Genomic DNA, 24,071 nt, shown 5'->3' with positions numbered 1-24,071 from the left:
GTGCTTGTCCGATCGAATAATATCGGATGAACTGTCGTGATCGGCTATCGAAAGCTCTGTACTAACGATCCGATTATTGTACGATCACGTCAAAAGCTGTATTTTTCATTCGATTTTCGGGTCGTGTGTACAGGCCATAACTCTCGGCATGGCAGATGGGGTGTAACATACACTGCATCTGCAGGATGTGAGCTGTGGTGGAGACATGTAGGCTAAGGTCACTCCTGAACGTTCACCTGGGCTGGTCGGCAGTAGCAGCAATCCCTTCCTCTTTACGTTTACTAACCCTCTGGAATTGTATCAGGAGAAGCCTGCACCCTATGTCCGGGGACACAAGCATATACCTTCGCCTCTACTTTGAGCGATGCCAAAAGCACTATAATATACACTGCCTTTACACTAAAGCCTTCAGAAATGTTATTTTTCCCTTCCTGCAATGGTTTCATTTCTCTCCCCATAGTTTTTATCTTATCACAGATAGCATTATTTTTAAGTTTTTCCCTTAACCACTTCGGCCCCGGAAGATTTGCCTGCTTAATGACCAGACCTTTTTTTGTGATACGGCACTGCGTCGCTTTAACTGACAATTGCGCGGTCGTGCAACGTTGTACCCAAACAAAATTGCCATCCTTTTTTTTTTTTTTTTTTCCCCCACAAATAAAGCTTTCTTTTGGTGGTATTTGATCACCTGCGGTTTTTATTTTTAGCGCTATAAACAAAAAAAAAATGAGCGACAATTTTGGAAAAAAAACACATTATTTTGTACTTTTTGCTAAAATAAATATCCCCAATTTTTTTAAAAAAATGCAAATTTTTTCCTCAGTTTAGGCCGATATGTATTCTTCTACATATTTTTGGTAATAAAAATCACAATAAGCGTGTATTGATTGGTTTGCGCAAAAGTTATAGCGTCTACAAACTATGGGAAAGATTTATGGCATTTTTATTATATATTTTATTTTTAACTAGTAATGGCGGTGATCTGCAATTTTTATCGGGACTGCGACAATATGGCGGCCAGATCGGACACTTGACACATTTTTTGGACCATTGACATTTATACAGTGATCAGTGTTATAAAAATGCACTGATTACTGAGTAAATGTCACTGGCAGGGAAGGGTTTAACTGTGTTCCCTCGTTTGTTCTAACTGTAGGGAGAAGGAACTGACTAGAGGAGATGACAGATCGTTCTTCCTAGCTTGTAGGAACACACGATCTGTCTCTCCCACAAATAGAGCTTTCTTTTGGTGGTATTTGATCACCTCCTGGTGTTTTTATATTTTTTGCTAAATAAATAAAAGACCAAATATTTGAAAAAAAAAGTTTTCCTTAAGGTAAGGCGGGACTGAAAGGCGGCACGGTTGGACACTGGGTGGCACAGATGGGCTCCTGTAAAGGAGGCACTGGCGGGCTATTACTGATGAGCACTGGCATTATTTTTGGGCACAGATTGGCATCCCTGGTGACCATGGGTGGCATACCTGGTGATCATCAGTGGTGGGCATCCTCGGGAGGGGGGGCTGCACCGCAGACCCCCACCGTCAAAAGAGCAGCCCATTGGCTCTAACTGTTTACACCGTGATCAGCTGTGATTGGACAGTGTGCGCCTTTCCTCCAATCAGCTCTCACACAGTGAAAGCCCAGAGTCCACTCCTATTGCTAAAATGGGTAGAAAGATTTCTAACACAATGTGCACTTTCTAAAGAATGTGGAAAGCTGAAGACAGCAGATATACATGTAAAACATATGTAGGGTGATTTGTTTCATCTCTGTATCATCTGAGGCGCTTTACTTCACTGAGTGTATGTGAGGGTTTACATAGATGGAGGAGCTCATCCATCTGGGTGAAAAAATGTGCTGCTAACTCCAAAATTTGTAACAAAAAGGTAGACAAAACTCAGGGGCTTTTAGGCAGCAAAAAATACAAAATAAGTTAATTGGATATATAAAAAAATATATATTTTATTGCTACAAAATGACATCAATTTTCAAAAAAGTGCAATTATAAAAACATGAACTCCTGTATATGTACCCTATACTACACAGGATGTCCCAATGGCAGAGATAAACAACATTATAGACTTGATAAATGTTTCAAATAGTTCAAATCTTCCTCAGGGGGATAAGGACATCTTTTAATGGAGAGGTTACAGGTGACCTCAGCATACTAAACACCCAAGCAGGTGGGTTTCAGAATGTTCACCCAACAAGGAGACACCAGGGCCCGAATTGAGCCTACGAGAGATCACATCGTGGTGTGCTGGCGAATATGTGCATTTAACTCCCTTTTAGTTCCCTCGTGCCTCCAATTACTTGCTAACTTAAGTTTGCTGTTAGTGACCAGCCTAGGTACTTCTTAGGGATGGGTTTTCATAACTTGTTTGAAATTTCTCCTTCAGTTGCTGTCTTCATGTAAATTTATTAGTTTTACCTGGACTCTACCAACTAATGGGAGGCCACCCTTCTAGTTTTTCAGGTGCTTTGTGTGAGTAGAGCTCAACATTTCCACTGCACTGGAAACCTCTGCTAGAGTTTGCTAGTAAATTGTACATATCTATTTAGAATGACTGACAGATTCTGGTTTGGTTCAGAGCGGTATACAGTTTTGTAGGCCGTTCTGTTTACCCTGCTTTCTTTTCCACTCTCAGCAGTTCAAGCAGTAATTCCAGCTTTCGGAAGGATGACTGTGCCGTCCCACCTGAAAACTTCATTACCTCTTATCCACGAGCTCCTAGTACATCAGACTCTGTTAGGATTAAATGCAGAGAACTGCTATCTGCAGCCCTGAAAACAGGAGGTGAGTTTCAGTAGATACATATAACAAACTTAAGACGAGTATTGGGGAAAATTTAAAGTTCTCCACAAAGTAGAAACTTGCCTATAATCTCTTTAGGAAATCATAAATTTGGTCACTATAGCATTGTTTTGGGAGGTGGGAGGGAACTTTATTACTTTTTAAGTTTTTATAAATCGTTTTTTTTTTTTTTTTTTTTTTTTTTCTAGTTTGTGGCCACTAGAGGGCATAACAGTCTTTAGCAATGTGTATGCGAGAGATGCATGACGTTACAGAAGTATATTTATGTATCTTTGTAATATCACACCATAAGAAATTGTGAGGAATCAAACTGCAAATTATGTAAGCCTTTCCATAACATTCTTCACAGGTCTGGGAAGCTGCTTTTCCTGGAATGAGGTAATATGCAGTTTATCCCTCACAATATCCTTGATAATATCAATCCAGAAATTACTACCCCAATTCCAAAAAAGTTGGGACGCTGTGTAAAATCTACATAGAAACAGAATGCGATGATTTGCAAATCCCATAAACCCATATTTTATTTACTATAGAAAACATATCAAATGTTTAAACTGAGAAAATGTGCCATTTTAAGAAAAAAAATTAAGGTAAGTTTGAAATTCATGGAACAGGGCACCAAAAAGCTGGCATAGTGGCACTAACATGGAAGAGCTGGCAGAACATTTTTGCAACTAATCAGGTTGATTGGCAACAGGTTTATAACATGATTGGATATAAAAAGAGCATTTAAGAGAGTCAGTGTCTCAGGAGTAAACATGAGCAGAGGGTTACTAATTTGAAAAGCTGTGTCTAAAAAATGGCAAACAATTTCAGAATTTTCCTTAAAATTGCAGACTTTAAATATATTATCTACAGTACATAATATCAAGATTCCAAAAACCTGGAGAAATCTTTGTGCAAGGGACTAGGCCAAAACACAGTATTGGATGCCTGTGATCTTCGGGCCTTCAGATGGCACTGAATTAACAATGATCATGATTCTTAGATAGACATCATTGCAAGGGCTCAGGAATGCTTCCAACAATCGCTGTCTGAACACAGTTCGCCATGCCATCTATCCAAGGCAAAGCGCTATCATGCAAAGAAGCCATATCTGAATGTTTATTATTATATGTTCTAATACAGGATTTATATAGCGCCAACTGTTTATGCAGCAGTTCACAATATCAAGGGAAACCATACAGCAGCAGTACAAGAGGGTTAGGAGGGCCCTGCTCCTGAGCGCTTTCAATCTAATAGGAAGGGGCAGGTGGAACAATAGGTAATGACTGGGGATGAACTGATGGGTGAAATAAAAAATTTGTTAGCTGAAGGCAGGATAGGCTTCCCTGAAGTGATAATTTTTCAGAAATCGTCTGAACATGATCTGGAAATACCACCGTCTTCTCTGAGCCAGAGCTCCTTTAAAATGGTCTGTTGCAAAGTGGAAAACTGTTCTGTGGTCAGATCAAAATTTGACATTCTTTTTGACAACCATGAGTGCTGCATCCTCAGACTAAAGAGGAGAGGAACCTTCCAGCTTATCAGCTTTCAGTTCAAAAGACTTCCACTCTGATGGTATGGGGGTGCATTGGAATGGGCAGCTTACACATCTACAAAGGCAACATCAATGCTGAAAGATATATCCAGGTTTTTAGAGCAGCATATACTCAGGCAAAAATGGGACAATATTCTTCTCCCTAAACTCCAGAAACTGATTTCCTCAGTTCCCTGAAGTTTAGAGTGTTAAAAGAAGAGGGGATGCTACACTGTGGAAAGCATGGCCCTGCCCCAACAATTTTAGAGTTTGGGTTGTATATTGTCAGCTTTTTGTTGCCCTGTCCCAACTTTTTTGAGACGTGTTGCTGCCATAATGTCAAACTTAACTTATTTTTTTTCTTAAATAGTTGAAACATAATGTTGTTGTTTTTTATTGTAAATAAAATGTGGGTTTATAAGATTTTGTAAATCATTGCACTCTGTTTTTATTTAGATTTTACACATTAGCCCCACTTTTTGGCATTTGGACTGTATATTGGTTCCGTCTTGTGCAGAGTTTAAACCTTTTGATATTTTTGCCCAGTTACATAGTGAAAAGAGCTTTTATGCATAGTGCTGGCAAATTCTATTTGATTCTGATGGTGTTACTTGTTCTCATTCAAATGTCTTTTGTTAGGGGTAAGCAGGCATTGGGTCAAGTTACCATCGTTTTAACAGCTTTGGAAAATAATTCTTGAGTGAAGCATATTTGATGAGTTGGCTGATAGAAAACATTGCATGTAATAATATGTATTCTATTGTGTTTCTTTTTTTAAAATGTTGGTTTTCTTCCTATAGATGATTACATTACAATTGGTGCAGATGATGAGGAGCTTGGGGCTCAGATTGAAGAAGATATCCTTTTTATTTGTGGATTCATTTATTGTGTATATATAGTTGGTATGAAGACCTACCTTTTTGGTTTGTCTGCTAGATAGTAAAACTGTTTCCAATTATTGCTCCAATTGTGGCTAGCCTCAAGATGCCTGTAGACAGGCACATATCTCTCTAAGAATGAAGGGTACATGTGTTTTTCTTTATTGTACATCACGGGACACAGAGCCATAGTATTAACTATATGGGTTATAGCCACCTTCAGTGATGGACACTGGCATAACCAATACAGGAAGTTCACTCCCTATATAACCCCTTCTACCAGGAGTACCTCAGTTTTTTTTCGCCAGTGTCCAAGGTGTTGGTCACGAGTGAAGATGTGCTTTGAGGAGCTCCGCTGGAGGGATCCTTGCTGGATTTAAAAAGCCTCCACAGACCAGATCCATCCAAAGTGCCACTGAGGCCAAAGTGGATGGTACCCGGGACTCGTATACGAAGAGCGAGGTTTTGCCTGTAATGCCTCTCCTTGCAGGGCTGGACCCCGGGACCAGGGCTTTTTGGTCATGCTCACATTACCTAAAGTTTTTCCTGAGGGTTGCTATACAGGTCCAAGTTAGTGGAACCGCGATAAAAAGGGACTTGAAGGTTTGCCAAACGCAGCCCGCCGTGATGGGTGAAGGTTGGATCTGTCTGTTCAGCAGACAGACCTGCGGTGAGGTTAAGGTAAGGGTGAAGGCCTAGGAACTGAAAAAGTCCACCTATGGTTTTTTTCTTCCTTTGGGAAAAATGTTGTCATGCCTTAAGCCTCCACTAGAGGGAGTATATGCACATGCCTTAATCTGTTGTCTTCACTTCAGCTCAGTGTCAGTCTGTGTGGCAGCAGCTTGCACAGTGGGGATTCCTCTTGCCGGTAAGAGGTCTGCCACCCTGCATTTCTCCCCTCTGGAGGGACCAAGAGGGGTTAGGGATCAACAATTCTTGTGGCTCCCCTTGTATGGTCCCGGTTTTCGGCTCCAGAGATTTTTCTCCTGCTAGGTGTCATTTAAGCTCTGCCTCCCCCATCTCCACCCCCTCGTGTTGGGTCTGCGGGACCCGAAGGCTGCCCGCATGCGGGAACGTTTTGAAATTTCAAACGAAGGGGGGGTTGTACGGAGGGGGCGGGGCCTAGGCACAGTATGTGGGACATAATGTCCACAGAGAGGAGACATTACCTGGAGCAGTCTCTCCTTGGCTGTGTAGCAAGGAGAAGCAAGCTCGCTACACTCGGGACACAGGAGCAGTGGGGCATGTAAGGGTGCAAAACGGGTATTCCTAAACGCTAGGCTGAACTTGTATTAGCGGCATTATACTGTCAGACTATTGATTAGTGCATTTAAATAGTGCCTCTGCTTTTTCTGCTTAGGACTTTGTCTTCCAAAAAAGACACCAAAAAGACCTCAAAGGTACCAAAGATTCCACCTCCAGGCGCTGGGAACTCCAGTCGTGCCTCCACACATTCATCCTCGCCTGAAATACCAGTTGTGGCAAGCCAGGATAAATCATTGGAACAAATTGGTGGTGCAGCTGCTTCACATCTCAGCCCCTGTATATGTGACTGAAGATGCCTTTTTCCTCCGCGCTGCTGGGCCTAGAGAGAAGATTAGCGGCTTTAATCGCATCCTTCATCCAAAGGGATAGGAAGCATGTTAGATCCCCCTTCTCCCACCTTAGACCCTTTACCAAGGGGACAGTGGGTAGAGGATGAGGTGTTGCTCTCAGGTGATCAGGAGGAAAGACAAACCGATTAGTCCTCTGCGGAGGAAACAACAGTAGATGAACCCTTTTCAGCCTCGCAATCTCAGGAGGAGAACTTCTGGGAGGTCAAACGCTCCCAAAGATCCAGGGAAAAGGCAATCTCTGTTTCGGGCACTAGATGGCTCATGGGGTGATCATTCAAATCCCCACAGAAGAGCAAGGTCTGGGGTTTTATTCAAACCTCTTTGCGGTACAAAACCGAATGGAGATGTCAGACCCATTCTAGATCTAAAAAAATCTAAATTCGTTCCTGAAGTTTCGCTCCTTTTGCATGGAGTCGATCAGGTCAGTGGTTTCTATCCTACAAGGAGGAGAACTTATGGCATCTATCGACATGAGGGATGCATGTCTGCATGTCCCTATATTTCCCACTCACCAAAGAATTCAGCGGTTCGAGGTAGAAGAGCAGCATTTCCAGTTCGTAGCCTTGCCCTTCGGGCTAACTACAGCACCCAAGGTGTTTACAAAAGTCCTGGCCCCACCTCCAGCCAGGTTAAGGGCACAGGGCATAACAGTCTTGGTGTACCTAGACTATCTATTGCTAATAGACCAGTAGGTGGCTCGTTTGGAGCAAAGTGTATGCAATACAACCAGTTACCTGGAAAGTCTAGGTTGGATTCTCAACTTAGAGAAGTCTTCCTTAAAACCGCTAAAATGGCTGGAGTACTTGGGTCTGATCATAGACACAGCTCAGAAAAAGGTGTTCTTGCCTCAGGCAAAGATCTACACCATAAGAGAGCTGGCGCAGATGGTCAAGACGAAAAGAGATCCCTCCATTCCCCTTTGCATGAGGTTGTTAGTAAAGATGGTGGCTTCATTAGAAGCGGTTCCCTATGCCCAGTTCCATTTGAGACTGTTGCAAAACAGTATCCTGTCTGCTTGGTACAAAATGGTTCAAGCTTTAGACTTGCCCATGCAGCTGTCCCTAAGGGTGTCCCAGAGCCTCAGTTGGTGGTTGGTACCCCAGAATCTGCTGAAAGGAAAATCCTTCAGACCAGTTATCTGATAGGTGGTAACGACAGATGCCAATCTTACAGGTTGGGGAGCATACTAGAAAAGACAGCTGTCCAGGGACAATGGTCGAGAACCGAAAGGACCTTGCCCATCAACATCCTAGAGATTCGGGCAGCAGGTCTGGCTCTAAAGGCCTGAACATTCAGGTTACGGGGTTGTCCTGTCAGGATCCAATCTGACAATGCCACAGCTGTGGTTTATATCAATCACCCAAGAGGGCACAGAGGGAGGTGAACCATATCCTAACTTGGGCAGAAAGGAATTATCCGTGCCTATCAGCAGTTTTCATTCCAGGAGTAGAAAATTGGCAGGTGGACTTCTTGAGCCACTAGCAGTTGCTCCCAGGGGAATGGTACCTTCACCCCGTCATTTTTGGGCTGTTTGCCAAACATGGGGTACTACGGACGTAGATCTTCTGGTGCCCAGATTCAACATGAAGTTGGTCAACTTTGTGTCCAGGATAAGGGATCCACTTGCATGCGGAAAAGATGCTTTGGTAACCCCATGGGATTAGTTCTCACTGATTTTTGCATTTCCCCCCTATTCAGTTGCTGCCTTGACTTCTTCTTTGCAGGATCAAACTGGAAAGAGAGCCAATAATTCTGGTAGCGCCAGCATGGCCCAGAAGGTCATGGTATGTAGAAATCGTGAACATGGTGGTGGAGGATCCATGGTCCCTTCTACCATGGCCAGACCTACTCACAGGGGGCGATATTCCATCCTACCTTATGAACTCTAAATTTAATGGCTTGGCTATTGCAACCCACATTTTGAAGAAATGTTTGCTCTCTGGGTCAGTTATTTCTACCTTGATTAATGCAAGTAAGCCAGCGTCCAGAACTATATATTATAGAGTCTGGAGGGCTTATGTTTCCTGGTGTGAGGCCAAGGGTTGGCACCCTCGGAAGTACAACATAGGCAGAATTCTTGCCTTTCTACAAATAGGAGTATAGATGAAGCTGGCCTTGAGTACTATCAAGGGCCAAGTCTCAGCTTTATCGGTCTTATTTCAAAGACCACTTGCTTCACATTATTTGGTCTGGGGTTTTATGCAAGGGGTGATGTGGCTTAATCCGCCAGTCAGACCTCCTTTAAACCTTGGGACCTGAACTTGGTTTTGTCAGTGTTACAAAAACAGCCATTTGAACCGATACAACATAATCCCTTAGTCCTTCTGACAAGGAAGTTAGTGTTCTTGGATACTATATCCTCAGCAAGGAGGGTTTCGGAATTTATTTTTTTTTCTTTCTTGTAAAGAGACATATTTGATTATTCACGAGGACAGAGTTGGGTTGTGTCCTCGTCCAGGTTTTCTGCCAAAAGTGGACTTGGATTTTCACCTGAACCAAGATATTGTCCTGCCATCGTTTTTTCCAAAACAGTGTTTCAGGGAAGAGAAGTCCCTACATTGTCTTGATGTGGTCAGAGCAGTAAGTGTCTATTTAAAGATGACTGCTCAGATCCGGAAGACTGATGTCTTATTTATACTGCCAGAAGATCCTAAAAAAGGACAGGTAGCATCGAAATCCACTGTCGCTAAGTGGATTTGGCAAGTTATAATTCAGGCTTATGATTTAAGGGGTAAGATTCCACCTTTTCAAGTCAAAGCGCACTCTACCAGGGTGGTTAGTGCTTCTTGGGCAGTGCGTCACCAGGCCTCCATGGCTCAGATCTGTAAGGCCGCAACTTGGTCTTCAGTACATACGTTTACCAAGTTTTATCAGGTGGATGTACAAAGGCATGAGGATATCACCTTTGGGCGCAGTGTGCTGCAGGCAGCAGTATAGGTCCTATAATCTGGTGGTGCCCTACGGGTTGTTTCCCTCCACCCAAATAGCATTGCTATGGGACGTCCCATATAGTTAATACTATGGCTCTGTGTCCCGGGATGTACGATAAAGAAAATAGGATTTTTATAACAGGTTACCTGTAAAATTCTTTTCTTGGAGTACATCACGGGACACAGAGGTTCCGCCACTTTCTTGGGTTTAGATATATTGCTTTTCTACAAAAACTGAGGTACTCCTGGTAGGAGGAGGGGTTATATAATATAGTTAATACTATGGCTCTGTGTCCCGTGATGTACTCCAAGAAAAGGATTTTATAGGTAAGCTGTTCTAAAAGTCTTCTCTTTTTTTTTTTTTTTTTTTTTTTTATGTGGAGATAGTGAGTTTTATGAATTTAATTATGTAGACTTGTGAAGATATTAAAGGTCCACTTTAAGAATTGTTTTTCCTTGACTGCATTGAACCTGTGTTTCAAGAGTTTAAAAACACAGATGCAAAGTACAAGAACAGAGTTCGGAGCAGAATCGCCAACCTAAAGGATGGAAAAAACCCAAACTTAAGGCGAAATGTCCTTTGTGGCAACATTTCTCCAATTGTGTTTGCCAAGATGTCTGCAGAGGTGAGTGAGTAAAGATGTCACAAAGATGTTTTAGCAGTTGTAGCACATAAAATGTGGTGCTCCCCTGAGCTCTTTTGCCTTGTTCTTAGTAGGATTAGTGCAAGAATTTGATTCACAGAAGATAAAAAAAAGATCAAAAGTTGCAAAGTATTTATTTATTGCTTGAGGTTTTCCCCCTTACCTCACTTTTTCATTGAGCTTCATAGCACAGCTATCGGCTGTTCTTCCTCTCATGCCCAGGGTGCTAGGTGTAATCCTGGAGTCCAGCTTCTTCTTTGGGCCCCTACATCCAGTCACTGTATAAATCTTGCTGCTGTTACCTCTGTAAAATTTCCAAAATACTCCCCCCTTCTTAATCAATGATGGCACTAATTCTCTTGTTATTTCTTGTGTTGAGTATTGCAACTCCCTTTTTGTTGGCCTGTTACTGCCAGACTCAACCATCCTACCGGACGTCAGTATCCGCCATCCCTCTCTGCCACTTTCCCCACTGGCTTCTGCTAGCCCTAATGAATACAATTCAAAATACTAACCTGCAAAGCCATCGACTTTACATACAAATCTGCCCTGAGCTACATCATCAAACTTTTCTCAAAATATCAGCCAAACCTTCTATTTTGTTCTCCCCAAATCTCCTGCTCTTTTGCTTCCTCACACCCCCCCTCTCTCCCATGCCTCCCCCCCTTTCTCCCATGCCTCCCCCCCTTTCTCCCATGCCTCCCCCCCTTTCTCCCATGCCTCCCCCCCTTTCTCCCATGCCTCCCCCCCTTTCTCCCATGCCTCCTCATTCCCCCCCCCCCCTCCCATGCCTCCTCATCCCCCTTCTCCCATGCCTCTAGAACTTTGCTAGAACCTCTCCTATTCTCTGGAACGCCTTACCTCAATCTCTCGCTTGACACACATCCCCAGGGATACTTATGCTTTCTCTACCTACAACTGAACTTTTACTCCTCTCTCTCTTTCTCTTTCTCTTTCTGTTTCTCTTTCTCTTTGTCTCTTTCTCTCTCGCTTAGCTCACCCCCCCTCCATAGGCTTTACCTTTTTTGTCTCGCATGCCCCTTTCCTTTAGTTTGTCTGCTCTCATGAGCAGGGCCCTCGTTTGTTGAATTGTGTGATAACTCTACCGTTTCCCCCTATTTTCTAAAGCTCTAAGCAAACTATTGGCACTCTATAAATCCTGTATCATAATCTATTTGCAAAAATGAGGAATTAAAGAAGATTATCTCTTGTATGGCTGGCTTGTGTCCTCCTCCCTCCCCTCAGATTAACTGGTCCACCATTCTTTTCTTTTATCACCAGGCTTTCATATTTCAGTCATGCTCGAGTGCTAAACGTGCCTAGCGTTAAGACGTATTTACGTGCGTTTAGCAGTGTTGTGTTTTTCTGCCCAAAGCCTCCCCCTGAACATGCAAGTGATTATTTTTCCTCCCCCAGCCTCTAATCACTCCTCTTCTAATACGCCTGTAAACGCCTATGTGCATATGGCCAGATAGGCTGACATAGAGGTGCATTTAGTGGCTGGGAAAAAACTGCCAAACGCCTGTAAAAGTGTGTGGTGGTGTTTTTTTAGGGAAGGTTAGGTTAATAAGAAACCAATGAAGAAATTCTGATAAACGGCTTGATTCATAGTTGCAATGCGTTTTGGTTGAATTGTTTACCTGCCAAAAGATTTGTAACTTTATTTAGTTGGTGTCATGATTTACATGTCACACTGCACAGCAACTTGGCAGCTCCTGATGTGGCCTGCCTTCTAATTGAATGACAAATCTGCTTAATCACACCACCGAACAAGTAGGTGACATGGAAAGATGAATAGTTGAAATAGAAATTGGTTCACTAAATAATAACAGAGCTTCTTCTGTCTGGTTTAGTGAAAGTTTTTGTCCTTGGCAGCAGGTCAGATATATACTACTTTTTGTAGGCTGGAGAAATGAAGTCTGATTTGCATTTTCTTGAACGGCTTTGTTTTTAGTTTTGTCCTTCTGTTGTTCAGCCATTAAATTGCTATGAAGTTTCTGAAGTGTGGCTTCTTACGATTTTGCCCAGGAAATGGCCAGCGATGAGCTTAAGGAAATGAGAAAGAACCTGACTAAGGAGGCCATCCGGGAGCACCAAATGGCCAAGACTGGTGGTACGGAGACTGATCTGTTTAGCTGTGGAAAATGTAAAATGAAGAATTGTACATACACACAGGTAAGCTTTCTGATACAAGAACTATTTTTTTCAATGTTCTTTCTAGCTTCTTTTTAGTTTTTCATGATTTTCTGAACTGTTGTCTTTTTCTTATTTAAATTTTTTTTTTTTTTTTTTAACTCTTGCACAAAGCCTTATAAAAAAAAAAAAAAAAAAAAAAAAGGCGGGTATAAAGTAAATGTAAGTATTGACAGATTGTTCTTTTTAATGTACTGATCTGGTCAGTATGTTGTAGGTGAAAGCCAAACAGGTGGATGGGATTTATTCTTCATTGTTACTGTCAATGGATCGCTTAACACCAAACTAAATGTTTGGTGTTCAATCATCTGTCTGCGTTTTATAGCATTTGGCTATCATTTTCAAAGAGGATTCACCTCAAGCGCCAGCTGGTGAATCTTGTTTATTGGAATCTCCCTATTGTATGTGCTTGCTGATGGGTGAATCTTTGGAATCTCTCTCTATTTTGTTGAATGCTTATGGGAAAATCCTCTATATAATAGGCAAATAAGGTGAATCCTCTAAAAATGATAGCAGAATGTTGTACAAATAGACTGTCTATCTAGACGTCCTGTGTAAATTGCACAATGAATCCTTAAAAAATAGACTCGTGTGTCTCGTTGCTTATATAGAAGGTCTCCAACTGCTGTGTAGGCATACTAGCAGGACCTTAGATTCTCTGATGGTTATATATATCTCTCTATCTATCTCTATCACACACACGGTGAGGGGGAAAAGTATTTGATTCCCTGCTGATTTTGTACGTTGTCCCACTGACAAAGAAAGGGTCAGTCTATAACTTTAATGTTTAAAGTGGATGTAAACCCGAAACCCATGAAATTTGAGCTGGGCACATATATCTTCAGTGTTTTGTTATCTCTCTTCACAGCACTATGTCCTGTAGCTGTTTCCTGCTCCATTCTTCTGTTATGAGCCTGATAACATCTGAAAAGTTCTCCGGCAACTGAGAGCCGGAGTTTTGTGTTGAGGAGGATGCTATAAATAGATTAGCAACCTGCTGAACTATTGAACAAACAGAGCTGGGTCTCTACCTATGAGATGAGGGGGTGTGTGCCTTTCCTCCAATCAGCTGTCTTGGCTTTATGCTCAGGCTTCACTCTTCTTGAACAGGAAGAGAAAATCTCCTAACATGATGTACACTTTCTAAATAGTATATAAAGCTGAAAACCGCATATACATGTGAAACTTATGTAGGGAGATTTGTTTCATCCCTGTGTATCATCTGAGGTTGTTCACTTCACTGGGTATATGTGAGGGTTTACATCCACTTTTTATTTTAACAATGAAAGACAGAATAACAACAAAAAAATCCAGAAAAACTTATTTAACCGTTCCCCGACCGGCGCGCGCGGATGTACGTCGGCAGAATGGCACGGCTGGGCAAATGGGCGTACCTGTACAGCCATTTGAATTCCCCGCCGTGCCATTGCATGCGCACGCGCCGGCCGCGAGCTCCGTGAGTCGGGTCGCGGGTCCCGCAGACTCTTATCGCCGCGGGGATACCCGCGATCGCCTCACGGTGAGGACGAACGGGGAGATGCTGATGTAAATAGCATCTCCCCGTTCTGCCTGGTGACAAGTGTCACTGATCACAGCTCCCTGTCATCGGGAGCTGTGATCAGAGTAATGAGACTGCTAGCCCATCCCCCTACAGTTAGTAATCACTCCCCTAGGACACACTTAACCCCTCCCCGCCCCCTAGTGGTTAACCCTTTCACTGCCAGTGTCATTTACACAGTAATCAGTGCATTTTTAATCGCACTGATCGCTGTATAAATGGCAATGGTCCCAAAAATGTGTCAAAAATGTCCGACATAACGTCGCAGTCACAATAAAAATCGCTGATCGCCGCCATTACTAGTAGAAAAAAAAAAAAAAATAATAAAAATGCCATAAAACTGTCCCCTATTTAGTAAACAGTATAACTTTTGAGCAAACCAATCAATAAACGCTTATTGCGATTTTTTTTTTTTACCAAAAATATGTAGAAGAATACGATCGACCTAAACTGAGGAGAAAAAAAATGTCTTTTTATTTATTTTTGGGGGATATTTATTATAGCAAAATGTAAAAAATGTGTGTTTTTTTTTTTTTTTGTTTTGTTTTTTTGTTTTTTTTTTTTTTTCAAAATTGACGCTTTTATTTTGTTTATATCGCAAAAAATAAAAATCGCAGAGGCGATCAAATACCACCAAAAGAAAGCCCTATTTGTGAGAAAAAAAAAGGACGTCAATTTTGTTTGGGAGCCACGTCGCACGACCGCGCAATTGTCAGTTAAAGCGACGCAGTGCCGAATCGCAAAAAACGCTCTGGTCAGGAAGGGGGTAAAATCTTCCGGGGCTGAAGCGGTTAAAAAGGGCTATAAATTGATTTGCATTTTAATGAGTGAAATAAGTATTTGACCCCCTCGCAAAATGCTTGTTGGCCATCAGAGGTCAGACGTTATAGTTGGCCACCAAGCTTGCACACATCTCAGGTGGGATTTTGTCCCACTTCTCTTTGCAGATCTTCCAAGTCATTAAGGTTTTGAGGCTGACCATTGGTAACGCAAACCTTCAGCTTCCTTCACATATTTTCTATGGGATTAAGGTCTGGAGACTGGCTAGGCCACTCCAGGACCTTAATGTGCTTCTTCTTGAGCCACTCATTTCTTGCCTTGGTCGTGTGTTTGTTTTGGGTCATTGGCATGCTGGAATACCCATCCATGACCCATTTTCGGTGCCCTGGCTGGGGAAAGGAGGTTCTCACCAAAGATTTGACGGTCCATCATCCCTTTGATGCGGTGAAGTTGTCCTGTCCCCTTAGTAGAAAAACACCCCCGACGCATGCTGTTTCTACCTCCATGTTTGACAGTGGGTATGGTGTTCTTGAAGTCAGATGCAGCATTTCTCCAAACATGGCGAGTTGCGTTTGATGCCAAAGTGCTTGAATTTGGTCTCATCTGAAAACAACACTTTCACCCAGTTCTCTGATTCATTCAGATGTTCATTAGCAAACTTCAGACGGGCCTGTACATGTGCTTTTTTTGAGCAAGGGGACCTTGTGGGTGCTGCAGGATTTCAGTCCCTCACGGCGTAGTGTGTTACCAATTATTTTCTTGGTGACTCTGGTCCCAGCTGCCTTGATCATTGACAAGATTCTCCCATGTAGTTCTGGGCTCCCTTTTGAGAGTGCTCCTAATCTCAGCTCGGTACCTGTATAGAAGACACCTGGGAGCCAGAAATCTTGCTGATAGGGGATCAAATACTTTTTTCAAATGCATTTTCTGGATTATTTTGTTCTGTCTCTCACTGTTAAAATAAACCTGCAATTAAAATTATAGACTGATCATTTTTGTCAGTGGGAAAATGTACAAAATCAGCAGGGGATCAAATACTTTTTTTCCCTCACTGTAGAAATAAGGGGTGTACATACCATAGTATTCAGTCCATACCATGCAAACGCCAACTGTTGTATAAACATTGTGAACATTCATTGGACCATACACAGCTCAGGTATATTGCGGTAGAATTCCTCTAAATAGGCAGAGATCCACAGGTGACATAGTATAGTCAGCGTTGGATCCCGTAATAGACTGTAACTCCCCTTAACCTTTTTACCTAAATACAGTTCGATCCATATATATTTGGACACAGGCACAATTTTTTTTTTTTCAGGTCTTTACCAATACATATTCAAGTTATAGTTGTATAATGCATATGGGCTGAAAGTGCACACATTCAGGTTTAATTTTGAGGATATGTACAGCCAAAATAGGGGAAGGGTTTAGGAATTGGTTCTTGAGACTAGCCACCCCCCCTTTTACAAGAAACCAAAAGTAATTGGACAATTGAATCAAAAGCTGTTTCAAGGCCAGGTGTGGGCTACTCCTTAGTTATTTCTTCATCAGTTAAGCAGGTAAAAGGTCTGGAGTTGATTCTAAGTGTGGTATTTGCATTTGGAATCTGTTGCTGTGAACCTACATCATACGTTCAAAGGAGCTGTTCATGCAAGCAAAACAGGCCATTGTAAGGCTTCATAAATGAAACAAATTCATTAGAGAGTTAGCAGCAACATCAGGAGTGGCCAGATCAACAGTTTGGTACATTCCGAGGAAAGAATGACGCTCTAGTGAGTTCAGCAACATAAAAAGGCCTGGATGTCCATGAAAGACAACAGTGGTGGATGATCACAGGATCCTCTCTATGGTAAGGAAAAACCCATTCACAACATTCAGGCAAGTGAAGGACACTCTCTAGGAGGTGGGAGTATCATTGTCAAAGTCTACAATCAAGAGAAGACTTTGAGCGCAAATGCAGAGGGTTCTTCATAAGCCTGAAGAATAGAAAAGCCAGATTAGACTTTGCCAAAAAAAAAACCCTAAAAAAGCCAGAACAGTTCTGGAAAAGCATTCTTTGGATGGACGAAACTAAGGTTAATCTGTACTAGAATGACGGGAAGTAAAAAGTGTGCAGAAGGCTTGCAACAGTTTATGATCCAAAGCGCACATCTATAAAACATGGTGGAGGCAGTGTGATGGCATGGGCATGCATGGTTTCCAGTGGTACTGGGTCATTAGTGTTTATTGATGAGACAGAAGCACCCGGATGAATTCTGCAGTATTTAGAGATATACTGTCAGCCCAGATTCTGCCAGATGTAGCAAAGTTGATTGTATGGCGCTTCACAGTACAGATGGACTATGATCCAAAATATACTGCAAAAGCAAACAAGGAGCTTTTGAAGGAAAAGTGGAATATTCTCCAATGGCCGAGTCAGTCACCTGATCGCAACCCAATTGAGCATGCATTTCACTTGCTGAAGGCAAAACTAAAGGCAGACCCACAATCAAAGGACAACTTAAGACAGCTGCAGTTAGAGCCTGGCAAAGCATCAGAAAGGAGGAAACCCAGTCTTTGGTAATGCCCATGGGTTCCAGACTTCAGGCAGTCATTGCCAGTATAGGATTCTCTACACAATATTAACCTTTTGTTTATGATTATTTTCATTTGTCCAATTTAAATTTGAGCCCCTGTAAATGGGGGGACTGTGTATAAAAATGGTTACAATTCCTAAAATTTGTACTTTGTTTATGTTCAGCCCCTTGAATTAAAGCTGATGGTCTGCACTTTTGATTGTTTCATTTTAATTTTTATTCTGGTGGCGTACAGAGCCAAAAGTGTGAAAATTGTGCCTGTGTCCAAATATATATGGTCTTAACTGTATATGGGTGCGAGACTAGCAAAAACGAACCATGCAAAGCAATTCAACAGGGTAGTCCCGATCAATGACTAGACACCCAAAAAAGCAGCTTATGGGGGGGTACTTCCTCCACTCAGCGTCCCATTGGGGGCATCGTGCTCAGACTGTGCCAAATAGATTTCTACTCCGCAGAAAACATGAATTTGTGGCACTAAAACCACCTCTTCAGAAATTTTGTCACAGGTACCTCGATCAGTGGAGATGAGGTCCTCCCATTCAGTTTATTTTACTCAACCTTAGCCAGCCACATAGCGATGGAGGGGGGGTCAAGTCTGCTTTCAGAGATTAGGTATGCAGCTTTTGGCCATGTTAAACAGGTGAGATAAGGCTTGTCGCTTATAAGTCTTCTGTGGCATGGAATGATGGTGTAAAAGGAACCATGCTGGGTCCAGGAGAATTTGGTAGTCTGTAAATTTTTGAGATATTCATTTTACTTCAGCCTAGAAACTGCAGAGCCAATCGCATGTCCAGAAAACACATACAATATACCCATGGTGTCCCCACATCTCCAACAATGATCTTAGGAGGGGGGGTACATGTGTTTAAGTTTAGCTGTCTAGTACCATTTTGTCAGAACCTTATAATTCAGTTCTTGATATTTGGTACAGATGGATACTTTGTGAGAAGGATAGTATTCTGTTGGTTGCGAGTAAGCCGGCTGCGGATCGTACAGCAACGCTGTCCGTCCCTATTCTCCGTTTCAGGGACGAATCAGGGCAGAATCTTTGCCTGAATTTGGCCCTGAAACGGAGGCAAAGATGCAGTGCACTCCGCAGCCGCCCCGGAGACATGTGAACCGGCTCCATAGAAAGCCGGTCATATTCTCCTGCTATGCAAATTGGATGTGGAGAAACCCTCATCCAATTCGCGTAGGTGTGAACCCAGCCTAAGAGTCAACTGTAGGTCGCGTTCCCACATGGCAATGAAAGATGGTCTATAGTCCTTAAGGGGAGCATTGACGTGATTGACTTCTGTTTCAGCTCTTCTGGCTGCATGGGTCAGAGGTCAAAGGTTTTCCACACACCCCTCTTAGTAGGTCTATATACTCTTCTGTTTGCTCTCTTTTTTCCTTTCTCTCCTTTTGTTGACATCTGCATCTATTTTTAAAACCAGCACCGAGTGTCTAATAATAGGGGAGGGGAAGGATTAAGGAGTGCTAGAACCTCCCTATTACATGTATGGGTCCTGGCAGAGAATGAATGTAGTCCTTACAGAGAACTTTGTGGGGGAATTATTACATCACTTCTTCCATAGTTGGCTTTTTCTTCACTACCTCCCTCTAGTGCTTATGAACAGTCTTTGCAGGATGGAAAATATGAATTGCAGTAATTACAAGCAGTAATGCTTTCTCCTTTTTTTTTTTGTGTGTATTTTCGTAGTGTTTGCATTAGAAATAAAAAGTTCTGTTGACTAGCTATGAATATTTCTTTACTAATAGAAGCAATGGTTTGCATGGATGTATGTGTTCTTTTTGTACAGGGGCAAACAATTCCCAGGCGTCTGAAAGCCATTGTGCCCACAAAACTATCAGTAGCCTTTTTGTTAGTAACCAACATCCCCTGAGCCCTTTAGAAGAGCCTACTGCCTCCTAAAGCCTAGTACACACTGGATGAATGTCAATCGACATCGGCCGGTTCCTATTGAAACATTGAACATTCGGCCCATGTGTTTGGTAGTCGGTCCTACAGAAGCCGGCCATTTTGTTTTTCTGTCGAAGGGTCATGACCGAAAAGGTTTTATTTTTGTTCAACCCAGCGGGTTGTGTACTGGGCTTAAGTTATTGGTCTATCTTCACCACACAAGCCGCATATCCGTGTAAGCTTCTCTCTACATACTAAGGATGTCTGTTTATATTTTCCAGGTTCAGACCCGAAGCGCTGATGAACCTATGACAACATTTGTATTCTGTAATACATGTGGAAATCGTTGGAAGGTAAGATATAACGTTATTGAAGATTATCTAAATTGCCCTGGCGTTCTGTGTGCTCTGTATAGAGTAGGCTTAAAATAGTTTAACATAATAAAGAAGGTACAAAAATAGTGACTTGAAGCAGGATACACAAAGTTCTCATCCTATTGTGGTGAGCTGTGTCTACATTAACCCTTTCCAACATCTGAGCGAGCACATGCTGCCTGATTTGTTGACCTCTGCTGCTCCTTGACGCACTGGCAGTGGGTTTTTTTTCCTGTCTCTAAACTCTCCTCCTACTAAATAATACTGAAGGTCTGTGTTGTATGGACACGTACTGTAGACTAACATGCCAGGGAGATTAGAAGCAGGGGGAAAAAAAAATGCCAGACGCCCTTAATAACAGCTGTAAAAATGTCCAGTGTGCACAAGGCCTTATGGGCGCTTTGTTGTCCTGAATATTTGCCCTTTTTGTTTTATTTGCTACTTGCAATGAAACAGACTGCCATGATGCAATTTTTGTACTTTGTTTACAGCACATTTGGTGTTTAAACACTTCAGATCCGGGCTAGAGCCGAATGACAGCTACAGCGCGGACCTACTTTGCCGGGAGGGCATCAATAGATGTGCTCGAGCGGCCTGCGCCCCCCCTGCAGGGCGCATGCAGCACGCTCTGTGATCAGCGAGTCTGAGACCCCGACCCCTTACCACGTGTTCAGCTGTCAGCCAATGACAGCTGATCATGTGATGTAAACAGAGCCGGTAATCGGCTATTTTTTTTCTCCTCACGCTGATACCGTGAGGAGAAGAAAAAAGGCGATCGCCAGCAGCTGTCAGAGGGACATCGATCCCAGTCAAGGAGAGTAGCTGTCAGCTCACTTGTGCCACCTACCAGTGTCACCTACCAGTGCCCATCTATTAGTGGTACCCATCAGTGCCACCTCATCAGCGTATATCAATGAAGAGGAAAAATTACCTGCTTGCAAAATTTTATAACAAATTATGAAACATGTTGGTTTTTTTTTTTTTTTTTGTTTGTTTTTTTTTTTCCCTTCAAAATTTATTTTTCTGTCTTTTGTTTAAGCAAAAAATAAAAGCCCCAGTGGTGATTAAATGGCAACAAAAGAAAGCTCTATTTGTGTGAAAAAATGATAAAAAAATTTCATTTGGGTACAGTGTTGCATGACCGCGCAAATGTCATTCAAAGAGTGACAGCAGTGAAAATTGGTCTGGGCAGGAGGGGGGGTTTAAAGTGATTGTAAAGGTTCGTTATTTTTTTTAAATGACAAACCTGTCATACTTACCTCCACTGTGCAGCTTGTTTTGCACAGAGTGGCCCGAACATCCTCTTCTGGGGTCCCTCGTGGCTCTCGCGGCTCCTCCCCGCATCAGATAGCCCCCTAGGAGAAGCACCCTCCGGGGTGGGGGGGTGGTTGGTTGTTAGCTTGCGGGCGCGCTCCGGAGTCCATGCATAGGATGCATTAAGGTGAAAAAACATGAGTGTTTACAACCCCTTTTAAGTGCCCAGTAAGCAAGTGGTTAAAATGTAAATATAAACAAATTTTATATAAAATATAAAAAGGGATCATGCCTTTACAAAAGCAAACCTTGGCGTGGTTGTAAACCCCATTCATGAAAGTTGAACTAAGCGCGTATATCTGTAGTATTTACTTATCTCTCTCCAAAGCTCTAAGTGTCGTTTCTCTCTGGTGCTTCGTTCCTCTGTTATCAACTTGAATCACTTCTGACAAGCGTTCCAATACATGAGAAAACGTGAGCTGAAAATTTTGTGTCGGGGGAAGGACCTTAAAGGCAAATAAGCAGAGAGCTTGCCTATTCAGACTACAGCCCTGCATGTTCCTTCGTTCCTCTGCGTATGTGGAAGGGGGGGCGCGGGTGTTCCTTTCTTCCGGTCGGCTCGTACATGGTGTAAGCCCATTCTCCCCACTCACCCATATGTGCTGCTGAGAGAAGAGGAAAGATTTTTGACACAATCTGTACTTTCTAAAGAGTGTAGAAAGCTAAAGACTGAAGATATGCATGTAAAGCCTATGTAGGAGGATTTGTTTCATCTCTGTGTATCATCTGAGGCCAGTCACTTCACTGGGTATATGTGAGGGTTTACATCCACTTTAATTTTGGTGACATTACTATTAGTTGGTAGTTGCAATTTCTTTGAGTCAGTCTAGGTCGGGGTAGGCAAGCTTTTGAGCAGTGTGCCGAAAAATATTTTCAAAGAAATTGAGCGTGCCGATTTTATAACAAAAAACGTTAACTTCACACTCAATCACGGAAAGGATTTTTTATAAAGTAAATGCTGTAAACTAGTAGTGAGAAATGAACGTCCTGTACTCTCACGCCTCAGATTCCTGTCCCCCATGTACATCTGCCCCACCGCTGTAACCCCCCCTGCTCATCTGCCCCACCGCTGTAACCCCCCCTGCTCATCTATGATGTGTGATATGCAGAGTGGTGAAAGATAGCAGAGATGAGACACATTTACTTGTCCTGGCATACTCATCCTGCTAATCCTCCTCTCACATACAGTCCACATGCTTGTATGTGATGTCACATACAAGCATCTGGAATGGATATGCAATTATGAGCTCAGGTCAGGGGCATTTTCTGAAAGCAGTGGGCCGTATGCAAGATCATAAGTTGTGCCCCCGCAGCTGAGAAAAAGTAGTTGGGTGTGATTTTTTTTTTTTTTTTTTTTTTTTTTTTTCATTGCCCTGTATACTGGCTGTGGCTTAAAGGGACACAGAGTGCAGGAGTTCAGTAGTAAGTGACGCAAAGGTTCAGGAAGAATTTCAATAAAGTTCCCAGAAGCTCAACAGTAATTCCACAAACTGTCACCTGATTGTGGTTTTCTCAATCACAATGAAATCCCTTCTTTCTGAGATTGGTAGTGGCACCAAGCGAGTCGTCTTCCTCCAGATGGTGGACGGGACTAGCAGGACTATGATTGGCTTTAGCAGTGGCCAAGACTGTCGTCGTCGTCCTGAAAACAGGGACCCCCCTCTCTAGCAGAACTGCACCCAATCTCTTCACAAAAGCTGACGATTGCAGCTACAGCAAAGTTTCCCATCTTTGACAATGTGTGGGGGCACAGTGCCTCCCCCTCAGTGCAGGTCCGGTGTGGGGAATTCTGAAATTGGAATGCATTAGTGTCTCAATGACACTTCCCTGTGCTGCTCTGCTGATGGGGAGGGAGTTAAGTGCTGGCAAAAGAGGCTTTGAGTGCTGCTTGTGGTGCCGGGGGTTGCCTACCCCTGGTCTAGGTGGTAATGCCTAATAATATAAAGTTAACTAACTTTTCTCTTTTTTGTTTCAGTTTTGTTAAAGAAAATGTAACCCGAGGAAGAATGAGTTTTGTAATTGATTCAATCAAGTGGTTCTCCGAAATTGGATTTTTTTTTAAGCTGGATTCAACTTGTGGGATCTGTGAATTTTTAAGAACTGAACAATTTGTGGAAAAAAATTGCCTTGCACAAAAAAAAAAAAAAATTAAAAAAAATGCCCCAATTTTATGGTGCAAGTTTAAAACGGAATACTAATTTTATAACGGTCAACTTTTGAACTTCTATCAGCACCTCTATGGCATCATCATTTCCGTCTGAACATGTACGACAAATCCGTTTTACTTTAGCCAATACCCCAACTGTATTTTATGCCATTTAATTAGTCATGCCGTCAGACCCTAAAGCTGTTAAAAATGAGTGTACATAATATTGCCACAGGTTGTGGACAAGTTTAATATTTCTCATGTATGGCTTTTCCAATGTTAGAAATGTTCTTCTAATCATGAAATGAAAATTGCTAATCAATTGTGACACCAAAGTAAGTTATGTTGAAACATGATTAGTTTGAGCTTCATTCCCTCTAAACATTGTGTCATGCTGGATTTCGTTTTATAGAGCTTTTCATTAAAATGATTTGTTTGTATTTTGTGCTTCAACTTTCTATCTCTTTTAATGTTTGAAAAAAAGTTTGTATTATTTCAGCAAGTACCTGGTGCTGTACTTGGGACAATACTATGTAAAAAAAAAAAAAAATAGGAGTCACTTTGGTCACTGTTGGTTTGAACAGTGCTGCCAACCTACCAGATTTAAATTTACTGACACGACACCCAAAGTTTACTGGCATTTCCAAAAGTTACAAATTACAGTTTTAAGTGCACATTTCAGTACTTAGGCTACAAACAAGTACAATATGCAATTTGCAATGTGATTTAAGGTAGGTAATAAGACAAACCTATTTCCTATTTCATTTCCAATATATAAGTAGGTCAGGGACAGGACTCAAGAGGGCAAGACATTTAGAAT

The 24,071-nt window shown here is 42.2% G+C and overlaps 1 protein-coding gene across 2 annotated transcripts in view; it reads left to right on the top strand.

The window, feature by feature from the left end:
• TCEA1 (transcription elongation factor A1) overlaps nt 1-23,691 on the top strand; it is a 64,294-nt gene extending 40,603 nt beyond the window's left edge. The window contains exons 5-10 of one of the 2 annotated variants that reach the window (XM_073631604.1): nt 2,654-2,799; nt 5,137-5,193; nt 10,232-10,386; nt 12,433-12,579; nt 19,699-19,770; nt 23,081-23,691. In XM_073631604.1, the coding sequence (XP_073487705.1) occupies nt 2,654-2,799; nt 5,137-5,193; nt 10,232-10,386; nt 12,433-12,579; nt 19,699-19,770; nt 23,081-23,089 (586 nt within the window). In that variant the 3' untranslated portion in view covers nt 23,090-23,691. Of the gene's footprint in view, nt 1-2,650; nt 2,800-5,136; nt 5,194-10,231; nt 10,387-12,432; nt 12,580-19,698; nt 19,771-23,080 lie in introns of both variants that reach the window. The other variant, XM_073631603.1, reaches the window with a different exon arrangement.
• Nucleotides 23,692-24,071: the final 380 nt, after the last annotated feature.

Source organism: Aquarana catesbeiana, linkage group LG05 (genome assembly GCF_042186555.1).
Source record: "Aquarana catesbeiana isolate 2022-GZ linkage group LG05, ASM4218655v1, whole genome shotgun sequence".
NCBI lineage: Eukaryota > Metazoa > Chordata > Amphibia > Anura > Ranidae > Aquarana > Aquarana catesbeiana.
Note: the sequence above shows the minus strand (reverse complement) of the source record. Positions and strands in the feature narration are given on the sequence as shown.